Source organism: Theropithecus gelada, chromosome 17, assembly GCF_003255815.1.
Source record: "Theropithecus gelada isolate Dixy chromosome 17, Tgel_1.0, whole genome shotgun sequence".
NCBI lineage: Eukaryota > Metazoa > Chordata > Mammalia > Primates > Cercopithecidae > Theropithecus > Theropithecus gelada.
The window spans coordinates 77,632,462-77,649,153 of NC_037685.1; the positions used below are offsets into that span (position 1 = coordinate 77,632,462).

General features: G+C 40.9%; 1 protein-coding gene across 3 annotated transcripts in view; it reads left to right on the forward strand.

The window, feature by feature from the left end:
* The window catches only part of LRCH1 (leucine rich repeats and calponin homology domain containing 1), a 197,950-nt gene that overhangs the window by 105,061 nt on the left and 76,197 nt on the right, over positions 1–16,692 (forward strand). For all 3 annotated transcript variants that reach the window (XM_025364709.1, XM_025364707.1, XM_025364708.1), the window contains exon 3: positions 11,376–11,502. In XM_025364709.1, the coding sequence (XP_025220494.1) occupies positions 11,376–11,502 (127 nt within the window). The remainder of the gene's footprint in view (positions 1–11,375; positions 11,503–16,692) is intronic.

Sequence of the window (16,692 nt, forward strand, 5' to 3'; positions counted from 1 at the left end):
TTTCTTTCTTTCTTTCTTTCTTTCTCTTTCTTTCTCTTTCTTTCTCTCTTTCTCTCTTTCTTGTCTTTCTTTCTTTCTTTCTTTCTCTCTCTCTCTCTCTCTCTCTCTCTCTTTCTCTCTCTCTTTCTTTCTGTCTGTCTGTCTCTCTCTCTTCTTTCTGGGTCTTGCTCTGTTGCTCAGGCTAGAGTGCAGTGGTGCGATCACAGCTTACTGCAGCCTCGACCTCTCTGGGCTCAGGTGACCCTTCCATGTCAGCCTCACTAGTAGCTGGGACTACAGACGTGCACCACCATGCCCAGCTAATTTTTGTGTGTGTTTTTTGTTTGTTTGTTTTTGTAGAGATGGAATTTTGCTATGTTGTCCAGGCTGGTTTCGAACTCCTGAGCTCAAGTAATCTGCCCGCCTTGGCCTCCCAAGGTGTTAGAATTTACAAATGTGAGCCACCATGCCCAGCCACCACTACTTCTTAATAGCTAAATAGGATTTAAGATTTGATCATCACACCATCAAATCTGAGCCCTTCAAAAACCCTTAACTTTAGATAGGATATAGGAAAGTGGTTTATCCCTAGGCTACACTATTTCATAATTAATAGAAATGAATGGGATATATTTCTTTGACATTTTATAGGTCACTAAGCACTTTCACCTCTGTTATCTTATTGAACATGATCTCTATTGCATTCCATGCTCCTTAGGACAGTTTCATAATTGTGAAAATAGATATTAGGGATTTTCCAAGGGAACAAAATAAGTATTTAAACAAGGAAGGCCTTTGTATTTTTAAAATTTCTACTGTAGCTATAATTGGTTCTCATTTTTATTTCTAATACTATAAATTTGTACATTCTTTTTCTTTATCCACTTTTACAGAAGATGGTGTGTTTTAATAACTTTTTTTAAACTTAGCTTTTGATTTTGGATATTTTGCTCATTGAGTTCTAGTGATTTTTTCTTTTCTTATAGGAGCATTTAAGTCCACTGTTTTCCTGTGTATAGTGCTTTAGCTGACTCCTAAAAGTTTTGCTGTGCAGTGGTTTTTAATCACTCCCAGTGTTTTCTACTTTCCGGTATTACTTCTGTGGCTTGTGAGTGTTAAATTTCTTTTTTATTTTCATTTTTGGTGGGGGACAGGGTCTTGCTCCATCGCCCAGGCTGGAGTGCAGTGGTGCGATTATGGCTCACCACAGCCTTGACTTTCAAGGCTTAAGCTATCTTCCCACCTTAGCCTCCCCAGTAGCTGGGACTACAGGCATGCACCACCATGCCAACCTAATTTTTAGATTTTTTTATAGAGATGGAGTCTCACTCTGTGGCCTAGGCTGGTCTCAAACTCCTGGACACAAGTGATCCACCCACCTCAGACTCCCAAAGTGCTTGGATTACAGGCGTGAGCCACCACACCTGGGCTAAATATTTATAGAACAGTTTTTAAAGTTATCTCTAAAAGTTTACTTTTAATTTACTTATATTGTGTCAGAGAATATTTTCTGTTTGAAATAGATTCATTTAGGTTGGTCAAGTATTGCTATGTATAGTTAATTTTGTAAATATTCCGCATATGCTTGAAAACAATGTATGTTTTCTAAGTTTGGTATGCAAGGTTATAGTAAGTACAGCAAATTTAGCATTTTTATTTGGGGCTTCACCTTTCCTCCATCGTAACACATTTTGTATCTGCAGGTCTGCAGGCAGAGATAACCTGGAAAGGTACGTTAGACAAGGCACCTGGTACTCTTTTTGCCTGTTGCAAAATTGTTCACAATTTTTTTCTGATACTCCAAATACTTCAGATTTATTTATCAAGACATGTCGAGTATTGTTCTGTCACCCAGGCTGGAGTGCAATCTTAGCTTATTGCAGCCTCCGCTTCCCGGGTTCAATTCTTCTGCCTCAGCCTCCCGAGTAGCTGGGATTACAGGCATGCGCCATCAGCCCGGCTAATTTTTGTATTTTTAGTAGAGAAGGGATTTCACCATGTTGGCCAGGCTGGTCTTGAATTCCGGATCCCAGATGATCCGCCCACGTCAGCCTCCCAAAGTGCTGGGATTATAACCGTGAACCACTGCGCCCAGCCCAAATACTTCAGATTCTTATCACCACATACAAGAATTGTACACCTTCATGAACTATTTGAACAGGTCTGTAGGTAGCAAAAACCAAAAAGAATGAAAAGAATATCAGCAGTGATATTCAGTGGGGATGGTGAAATGTTTCCTTTCAGATCGTGTGTCCTCAGAACTGGGAGAGCTTGTTTGTGTGTGGGTGGCTGTGGGGGGTGGGGCTGAAGCAGTAGCTAGTGTTTTAGGGCCGTTCATTTACTTTGTTCAATCAATACTTTGAATGGGTGACCTTCACGGAATTTAAGTAAACTGTTATGAGTTGTGGCCCCTCAAGTAAATTAGTCCCAGAACCAGACCGTTGTGACCTCAGTACCAGGAGGAGAGAATAGCCTGGGATTTTCAGCAGAGGCAACCTTTGAACATTTGATCACGGTGCCAAAAACCTGCAAGCAGTTGTTTACAGAGTTCTTAGGACCAGCCTGGAGTCCTTTCATTCCACCTTGCGTGATAAGATCGGTGAAGGAAGTCTCACTTTCTGTATTCCTTAGGAGTCACTAGGTTTTTTAACTTAGATTTTTAGAATCCCGGAAGGAAGTATCTGCTGCCACAGCACTTTTAAAATACATGATCAATGTTCAGGTAGGATGTAGGTGATATCAGCTTGGAGAGAAGTTGACTAGTTATGTTAGACATAAAGTCTTAGGATTTACACACATTTTGTATTTTCTCAGAGCTTAGAACAGGGTCTTGGACAGAGCAGGAACTCAGCAGGTGTAGAAAATAATCAACTTTTCAGTATTTGACACGATAGTGCCTTCCTCTGTTGTCTTTGATCACATGCTTTCCTGGTCACTTTTCTACTTCTTCCTGTTTCTTCTCTATTACAGTATCTGGATATTATTTCTCTTCCGCAACTTACTGCTAGAATGCCCCAAAGCTTTGGTCTTAGATCTTCTCTCCAAGACCTTATGCCTCTTGTGTCTCAAATATATTCTTTATCCCTTTGACTCAGTTGAGCACTGGCCCTCATTTCCCCAGTTCCCTAATATTCAGTTCCTCTTAGATGTCCTAGTGACCTTCAAATTCCAGTATGTGTTAGACTAAGCCCATTTTCTTCTTTTCCAAATTAGTGTATCTTCGATCCTTGCTTCTGTTCATGCTCCTACTGTTTTTCTCCAGCACCCCAGGTCAAAAATCTCAGAAATGAACTTTGACCCCTTTCCTCTATTCATTTTTACATAAATCAATCATTAACTACTAGTTCAGTATCTCACTGCCCGCTGCTTGGAATTCTGTGCCCTCCTTCCACTGTTTTCCTGGTTTACCTATACTTTTTATTCCAGAGTAAATGAGAAAAGGCTGTGCTGTGTAGAGGGGAGACCACAGTTTCAAACCTGAACACAGAGACACTCACTAGCCAGGCAGCTTAGAATGAATTATTTAAATTCTCTGAATGTCAGTTTTTGTGTCTGAAAAGTGGGAGGTCTTAGTACTTATATTACAAGATGGTTGTGAATATAAATAAAATACTTGTCTTAGCGCCAACACAGTGCCTTGTACACAATAGCCAAGAAATATTTGTTGATTTGTTGAATTAAATTTTGTGGCATGCTGTGTCATCATGCAAATTGCTCTACAGGTTAAGAAACATAGTGGCAAAAGAGCTAGTATTTGAGTAAAGTAAGTGGATTCTGTAGTATTGTTGGCAAAGAGTAACCTCTTTGTGTAAAAATATTAGAACACTAAAGAAGAGTCTAGTTATTAGTAGTTTTCAAGTTATGCAATAGAAGCTCTCTGAAGATTCATTTCCTTGGAGGGATGCGTAGGAAAAAAGGATGTACATACACTAATATCCACGCATATTAATCTATATTACACATTCAAACATTTCTTGAAATAAATGGAGAGGAATGCGTCTTCAAATGGTAAATAGCAATATTCAGGCATCTTAATTTTTATTATGAATATTTTTATTACCTTAATGTCCCTGGATAAAAATTGATCTCAATAGACTGTGCTCACCTAAGTCAGTATCAGTATCCCTTTCCTTTTTTATGGGGGAAAGATGTTAAAGTAAAAAGTACTTATTTTTGGCTAGGCGCCGTGGCTCAAGCCTGTAATTCCAGCACTTTGGGAGGTTGAGGCGGGCAGATCACGAGGTCAGGAGTTTGAGACCAGCCTGACCAACATAGTAAAACCTCATCTCTGCTAAAAGTACAAAAATTAGCCAGGCGTGGTGGTGTGTCCCTGTAATCCCAGCTACTCAGGAGGCTGAGGCAGGAGAATCACTTGAAAATGTATATATTTTCTAGGCTTTGGGAGGTGGTATGGAAGAGAAGCAAAGTAGGAATACCTTCCTGATAGTAGGAAACCAGGGTTGATTCCATCTGGGACATAGTTCTGAAAAGTGGGAGAGTTCTCTCCACTGCCCATGTATTTTTCCTAGTCATTAGTGACAGTTTCCTGTGTGCCAGGAGCAATAATCTGCACAGTGGTATTTTTCAAGACCCAGAGCTTAGGCGGCTACAAGTCTTAATACTTAAAACCCCACATCTACACTGTCGCCTCTAACAGTGTTTGAAAATTTAATATTTTTGCTGGTATTAGATAGAATTCTCTTTGAAACATCCAAAGCGCACTTGTTTTGAAAGCTCAATTGATTTTGAGCATTCAATTCCATTTTAAAATAGAGGAAATTTAAAGCAATAGTGTTTAGAGCCCAAAATCGGCCTTGATCTTTTGGAATTGAAAAACTCTTAGAAGAAAGGAGAGAAAATAATTAAGATAAAGCGAGTTATCAAAACTGCCCTTTGAAATCTAACTGTAAACATTGGTAGCTTACATGGGTTGCTGACCGTTGGGGAGAGATATATATATATATATATATATATATACACACACACACACATATATATACACACACACACACACACACACACACACACATATAAAGGAATATTTTAAGCAGTAGTTTATTTATACTCACGAAGAGATAGGCTGTTATTGTGGGAAACCAGTTCAGTTGCACGAAGCCAAATATGGTGCAGGTATGCACAGGAAAATGCACAGTGGAATAAGTGACGGTTGCAGAAATTTGCCTGAATTCAGACTCACTTTAGACACTTCTTGCTTTTCTTGCAGTTCTCTTTTCTAAAGTTAATTTTTTACCTTCTCAAAACATGGCTTTTATGTGTATGGAGTGTGAAATTGATTGGTATAGCTTTCAAGATTGGTTTCAGATTCAATTGAAATGATGATTCTGTTTTTCTAGTCTGAAAACATTGTAAGTCTTCAAGTGATTGCCACAGTCAGGTTGTAGTTAGCATAATTGCTTTCAAAGTTAGATTTAAACGTAGGCTCCCAGATTTAATGTATATTATTTAATTAAGAGTCTATATAAAATATAAATATATAAGATAATAATAATAAATCTCTGTCCGAAAAATTAATGTCAAATGTTATTTTTTAGCTTTACATTTAAGCATAAAGATAGTCTCTATTTGATTTTAGCTTTATAGCATCAAATTACAGTTGACCGTGGTCACCAGGCAACTCAAAGCAAAGCTTTTGTTGTTGTTGTTGCTCATTGTCTCCGACGTGTAATTAATGATGGTGGGATGTAGGGGGAGGGCAGACAATGAAGGGGAAGCACTCAGTCATTAGGGGAAACAAGGGTGAGACATTTTGCCATGCTGGATTTTTCAGAATGGAACAAGCAGGAGAAAGGAAATGGTTATCTATGGATATTGTTCACTGCTGTGTGCCCCTAAAGACAACAGTCAGGTGTCATATGCAAAACAGCAAAAAGTTACTCCTTTAATGAGAAGCTAACAGGGTATTCATAAAAGAGCATAACAACAAAATTAGGTGAGGTATCCTGTGAAAAGGAAACTTACTAGGCTAAAGTAAAATAATTGCTGTTTACTGTAGGTCAAGTGCCAAGCACAGACAATAATATTCAAACCAACAACGACTGGATCCTGGCTAGCTCCCTTTTCTTGCTGAGACTCAGTATTGGGTAAGCCCAGAGTATCCATGCTGTGAAACCTGCCTGGCTTTCTCTGTGACTCTCTAGATTCAGGCCTGTGTCATTTCCTTAATAGATCTGTGATGGTTGATGAATTTACATCAATAATTCCATTACTATTTGAAAACAAGTAGTAAACAGAGATTGCGATCTCTGGATATTCATGCTTTTCCAGCGAAATGGCAGGATCCTGGACTTAGGAAGGATGAGAGAAAATGTCATTTATAGGATTATATCTTGTAGTCTTGGTTATCCAGATTGGAATTAGGTACATGGTTTGTTTGGGCCTGAAATTTTATAGCCCAGCCTGGTTCACCCTGGCATGTCTGAGCAATCATCTTTATTTTTAATTGGTATATGTTTATAATGAGGGTATCATTAAACCATATTTTAAAAGTGGCTGAAATTTTAGCTATTAGTATATGCAATAAGTAAAATTAATAAATGAGTCATGTACCACATAATGACATTTCGGTCAACGATGGACCACATATGACAGTGGTATAGATTATAATGGAGTTGAAGAATTCCTGTGGCCTAGTGACATAGGCATTGTAGCCACATCTTAACATCTGAGTGTAACACATTACCCTTTCTATGTTTAGATGTGTTTAGAGACAAAAATACTTAACACTGTTACAGTTGCCTAGAATATTCAGTACAGTAACCTGTTGTACAGGTTTGTAACCTAGGAGCAATGGGCTATACCATAGAGCCTAGCGATGGAGTAGGCTAGACACCTAGGTTTGTGTAAGTACTCTCTGTGATGGTCACACAATAACACAAGGGCATAATGAAGCATTTTAAAGCAGGCGTCGTAGTCATGAAGCAACATGTGACTGTACAACAGAGCTGAGCACACCTATGCTCTTTCTGGTTACCTCCTCACTGCTTTGCCACATTAGTGGCTGGGTGAGGTTTAATTTTTTTTATATGGATGTGGTGTTGGGCTAAGCACTTTCACATCTATAATGTTGTGTTAGGTAGGTCTTGTCGTCTCTGTTTTATAGCTGAGAAAACCAGAGAGATTAAATGATTTACCTGATTTGTGGTAAATCATCTCTATGGTATTTGAACCCAGGTCTTATAATTTCACAACTGGTGGCCTTTCTTTATTTCTTGCTTAAAAGTTGGCGTAGTCTGGGAGGGGCATTCTCTTGACAGTCTGAAAGGTTTTTATAATTGGTGACTTTTCTGGCCAGGCGCGGTGGCTCAAGCCTATAATCCCTGCCCTTTGGGAGGCCGAGACGGACGGATCACGAGGTCAGGAGATTGAGACCATCCTGGCTAACACGGTGAAACCCCCTCTCTACTAAAAAATACAAAAGACTAGCCGGGCGAGGTGGCGGGCATCTGTAGTCCCGGCTACTCGGGAGGCTGAGGCAGGAGAATGGTGTAAACCCGGGAGGCGGAGCTTGCAGTGAGCTGAGATCTGGCCACTGCACTCCAGCCTGGGCGACAGAGCGAGACTCCGTCTCAAAAAAAAAAAAAAGACTTTTCTGTCACACCAAGCAGTCAATTGAGTAAATTTGTTATATAAATTTTTCTATAAATTATTTTCTAAGTGAAAATAATTTTCTGTATTCTGTTAAGTGAACCCATTCACTGAAAATACAGAGTATATTCCAGTAGAATTTAAAAATGTAGATATTATGCTCTGTTAATAAAATCACCTGTAAGAACATAGCATGTCTTTATAATCACATATCTTAAGGAAAATAACCTTTTGATAAACCAATAATAAATAATATCAGATACTAAGATTGAGACTCAAACTATGGACATCAATAAGTGCCGTAGTCAAAATACATCAAAATAATACTCTAAAAGTAAAACCAGAAAAAGTGATTTGGTTTGTAAATTCCTTAATTTAGGAGTTAAGTGAGGGATAGTGGTACTTGAAGCCAAGATAAATGTATCCTGCAAATTTAGGCTGCCAAGAATGTTTAGATTATATTGAGCTGACTTATTTCATCTTGAAATGATGAAACAGACAAATGAATCTAGCAGGAAGTCATTTAACTGAAAAAAATGGAAGATGAAGCATTCACAATAATATGGATCTGGTAAAAGCCCAGTGCCTTCCTTCTCTTTCTCTTTCCTCCCCACCCTGATCTTCAACCCAGACTCTGCAGGGACAGTGACAAGAGACGGGTTTGGGGCAGGGGTGGAGTGCAGACTTGGCTCTGGTGATGTAGCTTGTCAGATACAATATGGCCTTATTTTCAAACGTTCTTTCAGCATAGGGCCTGTTTATAGCACCAAGGCTGCAGAAGACCAGGGGTGTACGATAGTGGATTGTGGCCTGAGGCACTTACTTGCTTGAGAAAAATTGCTGCCAGACTAGTGGTTTCAAAAAGCTGAGACTGCTGCTGTGGTTGCTAGTGGGTAGAGGATTACAGGGAGTGCAGCTTTTCCTCTCCTGTCTAAATATTTGCTGGAGAGCAAATGGGTTTTTGTGTGCATGTGTATTTCCTTTTTCTATTGGGGAAATTACAAGTAATATAGGAACATCCTGTGATAAAATAGATGAAGTAGAGGGAGCAGATGGATGAAGTCGAAGAAATGTGCCCCAGGTCTGTGGCATGCTGTATGATGACTAAATTCTTGGCATGGTGAATTGGTAAGTCTACAGATGATTAACTACAGTGTAAACAAGAAATGTATGGAACATGAATTTGAGATAGGCCATTCCATCAGCAGCTTTTAGTGTAAAAAGCATCCATTCCCATCAAAGAGACCATGAATGTTTTCATAGGCCTAAATTTTATTTTATTTTAAGTAAGTACCCACCCTGGAAGATTTCCAGTGAGAATAAACCCATGTAATCTCAAATACTCACACACCTGAATGAGCAGAGCTTTCTTTGTGTTTCTTAAAGTAGTATGATACATGACTCTCCCAATTCCATATCTGCTAATCTGGTTAGATCCCTACACCAACTAGTGAGACAGATAACTCAAACAGTGTAACACTGAGTTTCCAGGCAAAGAAACGTAAGAAAGATCTGCACTTGTAATTGTTAAGTCTGCCAAAAATAGGAACGTAGAACTTTCTTGAAAATACTGATCTTTGTTCTCATTACCCCTCTGCAAAAGGAGGTTTACGTATGGCTCCACATTAACAGACTTGCCTTATTGCCGTTTTTCATCTGCTGATCCTCACTTTAGAAAATTGCATATTAACAAATATTTTACAACCACAAATTACATTTCGAATTATTTACTTGCAACCTTTTAATAAACCGAGTTCTTTTTTCCGGAGGAGCCTTTTTCGGAGCTTGAACAAAGCGCTCACAGCAGGATAACAGGAAGGACCCCCTCCTCCAGCCGAAAGAGTCCCACTGAGCCCCTGCTGGTGAGAGAGAGCCGTGGGAGGGCTGTGAGGCAGAAAGACAGACTGCTGGCCCTAGCTCCTGCCTTCCACCACCCCCAGAGACCAGGAGAGAGTGCCAGTGCGGGCCCATTGCCCTTATTCTCTTGGTCCAATCCTGCTAACCAGGGAAAGTGAAGAGCTGGCTGGTCCGTTGCAAGCCAGGAACCTACCAGGAGGGCTCTCAGTCTCCTCCCTCCTTCTGCTGGACCCTCTTAGAGAAAAATCTGCCTCTTTCTGGAAATAGCTTTTGCCATGGATCTGCACAATGGAGAGAAAATATGACTGTATCTTTTCTTGCTAAAACATAGTTACATGGGTCACTGAGTGCCTAAAGCAGAAGAGAGATCAAGGTGTTGACAAGGCCGTGCCCAGATTAGAAAGGTTCTTTCTACAGCACAGCACCTGCTTTTTTTGAGCCCATCAGGTAGAGATGCCCTTCAGTTAACCAGATTCCTGCCCCCTCAAAAGGGGGGGAGTCAAACTTCTAATGAAAGAGTGACATATATTGAGAAAAGTGCACAGATCGTAAGTACACGTCTCAAAGAATTTTCACAAATAGGAGCACTCATGTAACACATATCCAGGTCACATTTATCATTTTCTAATGATGTTTCTTTCCTGATGATAAAAGCACTTGTAGGAAGTTTGGAAAATACATCAAAGTATAATAACGGAAATAAAACCATCCATTGTACCTGTACCCCAAGATGAATACTGAGAGTATTTTGGTGTATTTCCATTCTGTCTGTCTCTCCCCCTCATATACACAGATACATGCGTGTCTATAAATACACTCACACAAGAACGCAACTTCTGAAACTTTATGCGTGTGTGCACAAACACACAGCAGTTTTATTAAATAGTTGCACTGAATGACATACAGATTTTTAGATGTTTCACTCTGTGGTCGTTGGCTTCAGCACCAGAAGGGCAGAGAAAGAAAGGGAAACTGAAAACCATCTGTCTTTTTACTTGGTAACAGGAAAAAGGGGCTTTTTGTGGGTGAGGAGATTGAAATCAATGGCTGACATATAAATAAGGATGATTCGTAGATTTTATTTATCCAATATTTTCCATGTCCATGAAGACTAAGCATTGATGATAGAAAGTTCAGAAACTTCTGGGGAGAGACCCTTTTCTTGAAGAGCAGAGACAAGACATCAACTTAGACTTTTTTGGCTCCTCTGTGGAACTGAACCCCTCTGGGCTGCAGTTCCACTTTGCCAGAAAAGCAACTTTCCTTTCTTTTTCTTTTAATTAGCTCTCTTGCAGATACCAAAACAGACTTTAACTGTAGCAACCCTTGTTTTAACAAAAGGAAGCTGAGTCAAAATGTTGGAAATGAGCCTGGTGGTTTTGTGAGTTGCAGCAAAATTATCTTTCCCATCCCTACTGCAGTGGATGAAGTGGTGCCTGTGTGGTGCTGGTTGCTTTGGTCCAGCTGAGTTTCCTGCACACATTGTCAGGAGAGGGCAGTTGGCACCAGCTGCCCGTTGCTATTGGTTGTGCAGGATGTGCTCTCCATCTGGCTCCTGGCTGGCCAAGGGCTCAGCTTCTAAGTGACGGTGGGGTGGGGGTGGAGAAGGGGGTGGGGGACTGAGGGAGTGGGGGGGGTTCGGGGGGTGGGGAAGAGGGGACTTTAATGGTATTCCTTGTGTTGAAGAAGGTTGTCTCTTTCAGAACTGCCCATACGCTTCTTTAAAACAGAAACAAACAAAAAAACACCATATCTTGTTTTCTTACATACTTGTCATTTGAGTTATTACATATACAGAAAGTATATTGGACTTTTTGTATTTGTAAAATGTCTTCTCAGATCACTCCTTTTTCCTTTCTTGTTAAAAACAGATTCACAGACAGTATGAAGTGGCCTTTCTGTTTACGTGTGTTCTTGTTGTATTGTCTTTGCAGTCGAAATCAGCTGTCCGCCCTGCCTGCCTGCCTGTGTGGTCTGCCTCTCAAAGTCTTAATCGCGAGTAACAACAAACTTGGATCATTACCAGAAGAGATAGGCCAGCTCAAACAGTTAATGGAGTTGGTATGTTACTGATTTTTAAGATGCTCTTTTTTGTTGGTTGACTGATCATAGCCTATCAAGGTATTCAGAAAAACTTTTCGCGACAGTTGGACAAGGTAGAGCCTCTGTTGCGTGAGGGCAGGTATATGATAAAGACATTAAGTGGGGAGAGGAACAGCTTTGAAACTTTGCTGTGACAGACACATTTCCTGGGATTTAAAGGCTTCCTGTAATTTACAGCTCCTGAAGTTTGCAGGATTTGCAGTTTCTGAAGTTTGTGGGCTATCATGTTGTAGTTAGATTTTTTTTTTCAGCTTGCATATAAATTTGTAAAAAATTGTGGCTAAACTGCCAAAATAATCTATAAATAAGTTAGTAGGCCACACTTCATGCAGGTATAAAATTAAGTCAGAAGACAGAAAGAACAGGGTGCTCTGATTCTGTCGAGATTTTAGAAATCATTGTCCCAAATCGATGTAATATTAAAATGTGACCGTGTCCCCAGGGATAGAAAAGGAGAACGAGCTGTAGATGAGGAGAGACAGATTATAAATGTGTGTGAAGCTGAGATGCACTGTTCTATTTCAGCTCTTTCACTACTCATTTAATTATTTACCTTTCTTCTAAATTGGGAAAGAATGAATGTTTTCTAAACGTCCATTGAGCTAACATAGGTAAAGGAAGACACAGGAGTTAGCAGTCAGGGCATGGGCTTATTCCATCCTGACCCTGTGTCAGGATGTGATTAAATGATGAAAAGGGCACAGTACCTGTCTTCCAGTAGATTCCAGTCTAGAACATTGATGGTCGATAAGTTTTGTCTTTTGTGCCAGCTCCTCTGGATCCACCTGGAGCACCACGGTGCTGGCCTGTGAGGCCCAGATAGAGAATGCTGTGATTGCTTAGTCATGTCTGTAGTGGGATTGGTCCAGGAGAGTGATGGCACCCATGTCACCTACGTGTCAACTTTGACTTTAATATAAAAATTAATAATTGCTATAGAAAGGCATTAGAGCTATAGAAAGTGTCTTTTTCATGGATTATTTGATAGCATTGTCCAAAACTCATTCCAACTAGCTCACACCAAAAGTCAGAGTTGGTTATAGGATGCAGGGGTCCATCAGATCACTTACTATAAAGACATTTGGTCACAGATCACGAGTGACTAGGACAAGACACAGGAATGTTATGAAGGACCGTGGCAGCGGTTCATTTTTTTCCTCAGCTTTTCCTCTTCCGTACAACGGCAGAGGTTGCCCAAGTTTAAATATTCTCCCAGGTAAAGTACCTAGCAAGACACCTACTGGCATCTCTCAGCCCTGGGTTCTAAGTGAGAGGCAGATCTGGCCTGATGTTCTCCCCTGACTTAGTCTGCTGTGCCCAAGACACATGGTTGTGCTGCTCAGATGTGGATGTTGGGCTGCCACCAAAGGGGGTAATTCTGAAAGAAGACAGATGTTCATTTGAGCAGACGCTGCCCACCACCCCCCCACCCCATCCCCGAAAGTTTCTATTACAAGAAGCATGTGCACGAGGCAGGGAATGATTGATTAATTCAGTCTTCGGGTTGTGAGAGGTTTGGAAAGGAAGAGCCCTTTGAGAGGCCCCTTAAATAAGGCCCATGTGGGATTTCCTAGGAGGAAAAAATAAGTCAGGGACAGGGACAGGGAAAGCATTCAAGGAGAAGGGACAGCTCGTGCAAAGGCAGTACATCCTAGAAGTCAATGTCGTGCTTGGGAGTGGGAAGCTGTTGAATCCTGCTGAAGTGTAGGTAGATAGAATGGGGCTGGGTACGCCATCCTCACACCCACTGCCTTATATTTAGGCCATAGGCAACTCCTTTACAGGGCATTCGAGGCCCTCTGTGGTCAGCCCCCTGCTCACATCTTCTGGTTCATCTCTTGCCACTGACACCTTCACTCTCCAAGTTCCTACCTTCTGGGAATGCACCTTGTTCATTTTCACTTCTGGACTTGTGCACACATCACTCTTCCATCATGGGCTGTTTCTTCTTCCCCACTCCTTTCTTGGTTAGTTCTTAGCCAAGTTAGATGTCACTTCATCCAAAAAGCCTTCCCAGATCCTCCAAGCCTGAGTTAGGTGCTCCTGAGGCAAGCACTCCATTCTTATTACTGAATTTTCATAGCATCATGGTTGTTTCCTTACTTGGCTTTCTCTGTGCTAGCTCCCCCGACACCCTGAAAGCTGCTTACTTGCCGTTGCATCCCAGGTGCCTGGCACCTAATAGGCACCCAGCAGATGTTTGCTGAATGGTACTGTTGAATGGTGGAAGGTGAGCCTGGAAAGATGGCTGGAGGAGATTGTGAAGACCTCAGGTGCTGGGCATGGATGGGGTTGTGGGGGCAGGAAGACTCAATCTTGCTGTCCACATAACTCAGAAGGTGCCATTTTAACTGGTTCTAGGAAACAAAAATTTCCTAGATAAAGCTTTGGATGAAAGTCACGGTCATATGCTGCTTCTTTTTCTTTTAATGCTTCTTTTAGGTATCTGATAGCCACAAAATCCATCATTGCTAAAATTTGGGTTAGGACCTGCAAATACAATATGAATAACAATTTTTTTTTAAACCAGACTTTATTTGTAAGAGCAGTTTTAGGTTCACAGCAAAATTGAGAAGAAGGTACAAAGATGTCCCACATACCCTCTACTCCCACACATGCACAGTCTCCCTGTCATCAACATTCTCCACCAGAGTGGTACATTTGTTACAATCTGTGACCCTATCCCAACACATCAATGTCACCCAAAGTCCATAGTTTACATTAGTGTTCACTCTTGGTGTTGTACATTCTATCTGTTTGTGTAAATGTAGAATGACATGTGTCTTTCGCTACCCTCCAAATCCTCTGTGTCATCCCTCCCTCCTCCTTAACCCTGGAAACCACTGATCTTTACTGTTTCCATAGTTTTGCCTTTTCCAGAATGTCATCTAGTTGGAACCATACAGTATGGAGCCTTTTCAGATTGGCTTCTTTCACTTAGGAATATGCATTTAAGTTTCCTCCAAGTTTTTCCATGGCTTGACAGGTCATTTTTTTTAGTGCTGAATAATATTCCACTGCCTGCACAGGTTATCTTCTCACCTCCTGAGGGACATCTTGGTGGCTTGCAAGTTTTGCCAATTATGAATAAAGCTGACAAGTTGATTTTTTTTTTTTTTTCATTATTTGAGTTCCTGTGCAGATGGGTGGCACATGGGTGAGATCAATCTTCTGGAACTTTTTGGCGCTGATATGTGCTTCTGTCCCATGAACCTTGAGTGTAAGTGACACCGCATGCCATCCATCCGCTGTGCTCTAGAGCTGTGTCAGCTAGCTCATCTGTTAGCAGGTGGCACATGTGCTGAGCCTGAGGGTCAACCTCATACCAGAGCAGAGCTTTCCCCAAATACCCTTCCTCAGCTGCAGGGCTGACATGTGTAAACAGCCTTGTCTCCAGCATCAGGACACACTGGCAGTTGGATGGCTCTAAGGGACACCCTGTGCTTTTCTTGAGCACCCTGTCCTGGGCCCAGCTCTAACGAGGGCGGCCCTACATCCTAGTTACAGGACTGTCTTTACCTGATTCTTATGTCTTTTCTCCACCAGCAATAACTGTTGAACCCACAAGTTCTAGGATCTTAGAGCGATAGGGGATTGTAAAAGGCATTTAGTCCAAACTCTTGACGTCTTATGAATGAAGAAACCCGAGGCAGAAAGCCAGTGCATGACATATGGAAGGTCACCCCTCTGTAGCTAAATAAGCTGAAACACCCTCACCCAGCACAGTCCTGTGGAAATAAAATGTAAGCAGTAAATGTGATTTTAAAAGTACTGGTAGATACATTTACAAAAAAGAAGCAAGTGAAATTGATTGTGATAATATTTATTTAACCTAAAATAACCAAAGTATTATTTCTTCGTCACTTGTATAATATAAAAAAAATTAATGAGATATTTTGGATGCTTTTTTTCATGCTAAGTCCTTGAAATCTAGTGTGTACGTAACTCTGAAAGCACATCACAGATTGGACTGGCCACATTTCTGGCATTCAGTGGCCACCCTTCTGGATATGGCAGCTCTGTCGCCTGTGCTCTTTCGGCTCTCCTGACGCTGTGTGTGAGCAAGCGTGATCTTTGAGAAAAAAGCATTTACTTACGAAGTTGGTAAAAATTTAATAAGTGGTCATTATTTAACCACAAGGAGGGAGTGGTCTTGCTTAAGGTCACAGTCTAAAAAAAGATTATTTTCCATCCATTCTCACTTATCTTTCATATCTTTTTGCTTAAAATAGTAGTGTTACCATAGGTAACCATATCATATTATTTTAAGCTATGAATTGGGGGAGAAAAAATTCCCTGGAGGGGCAGAAGTAATTCTAGATTTGCCATGGGAAGCTTCTGTTTTGTAGTCACAAATTAACCAGCTTGTTACAAGATTTGGAAGCACTCCGAGCATTCAGAATACTTGAAGCCACCTAGTGCTTCAGCGCTGAGACAGTGTCTCAGCTTACTAGGTTCTAAGCATTGCTTGTTAACTATTTTAGAAGAAATATTTTTAAATTGTTCACATCAGACTCAGAGTATTCCAAATGGAATTATTATTATTATTATTATTATTATTCTTTTGAGATGGAGTGTTGCTGTGTCGCCCAGGCTGGAGTGCAGTGGCACGATCTCGGCTCACTGCAGGCTCTGCCTCCCAGGTTCAAGCAATTCTCCTGCCTCAGCCTCCCTAGTAGCTGGGAATACAGGCGCCTGCCACTGCACCTAGCTGACTTTTTGTATTTTTAGTAGAGATGGGGTTTCACTATGTTAGCCAGGCTGCTCTCAAACTCCTGACCTCAAGTGAACCATCCACCTTGGCCTCCCAAAGTATTGGGATTAAGGTGTGTGAGCCACCATGCTGGGCCAGAATTGTGAACTCTCTTTTCTTCTAAGTGTGAGTGAACATTCCAGAGTCAGCAGTCACTTAAAAACAAACAACAAAATAATAAAAAATAGAAAAACTTTAGCCATTTACAAGAAAGCAGTTGTCCTTTCTACTTTGTGAAAGGAATTGGAGTTGGAAAATGATGTCTTATCTTTTTAAATATATTAGAATTACATAAGATTTTTTTTAATGCATTCCCATTCAGTCATTGCCTTGTCCTGCCATTTGAGACCGTGCAGGGAATGTCCCATGAAGAAGCCACAAAGAGACGCTACTGA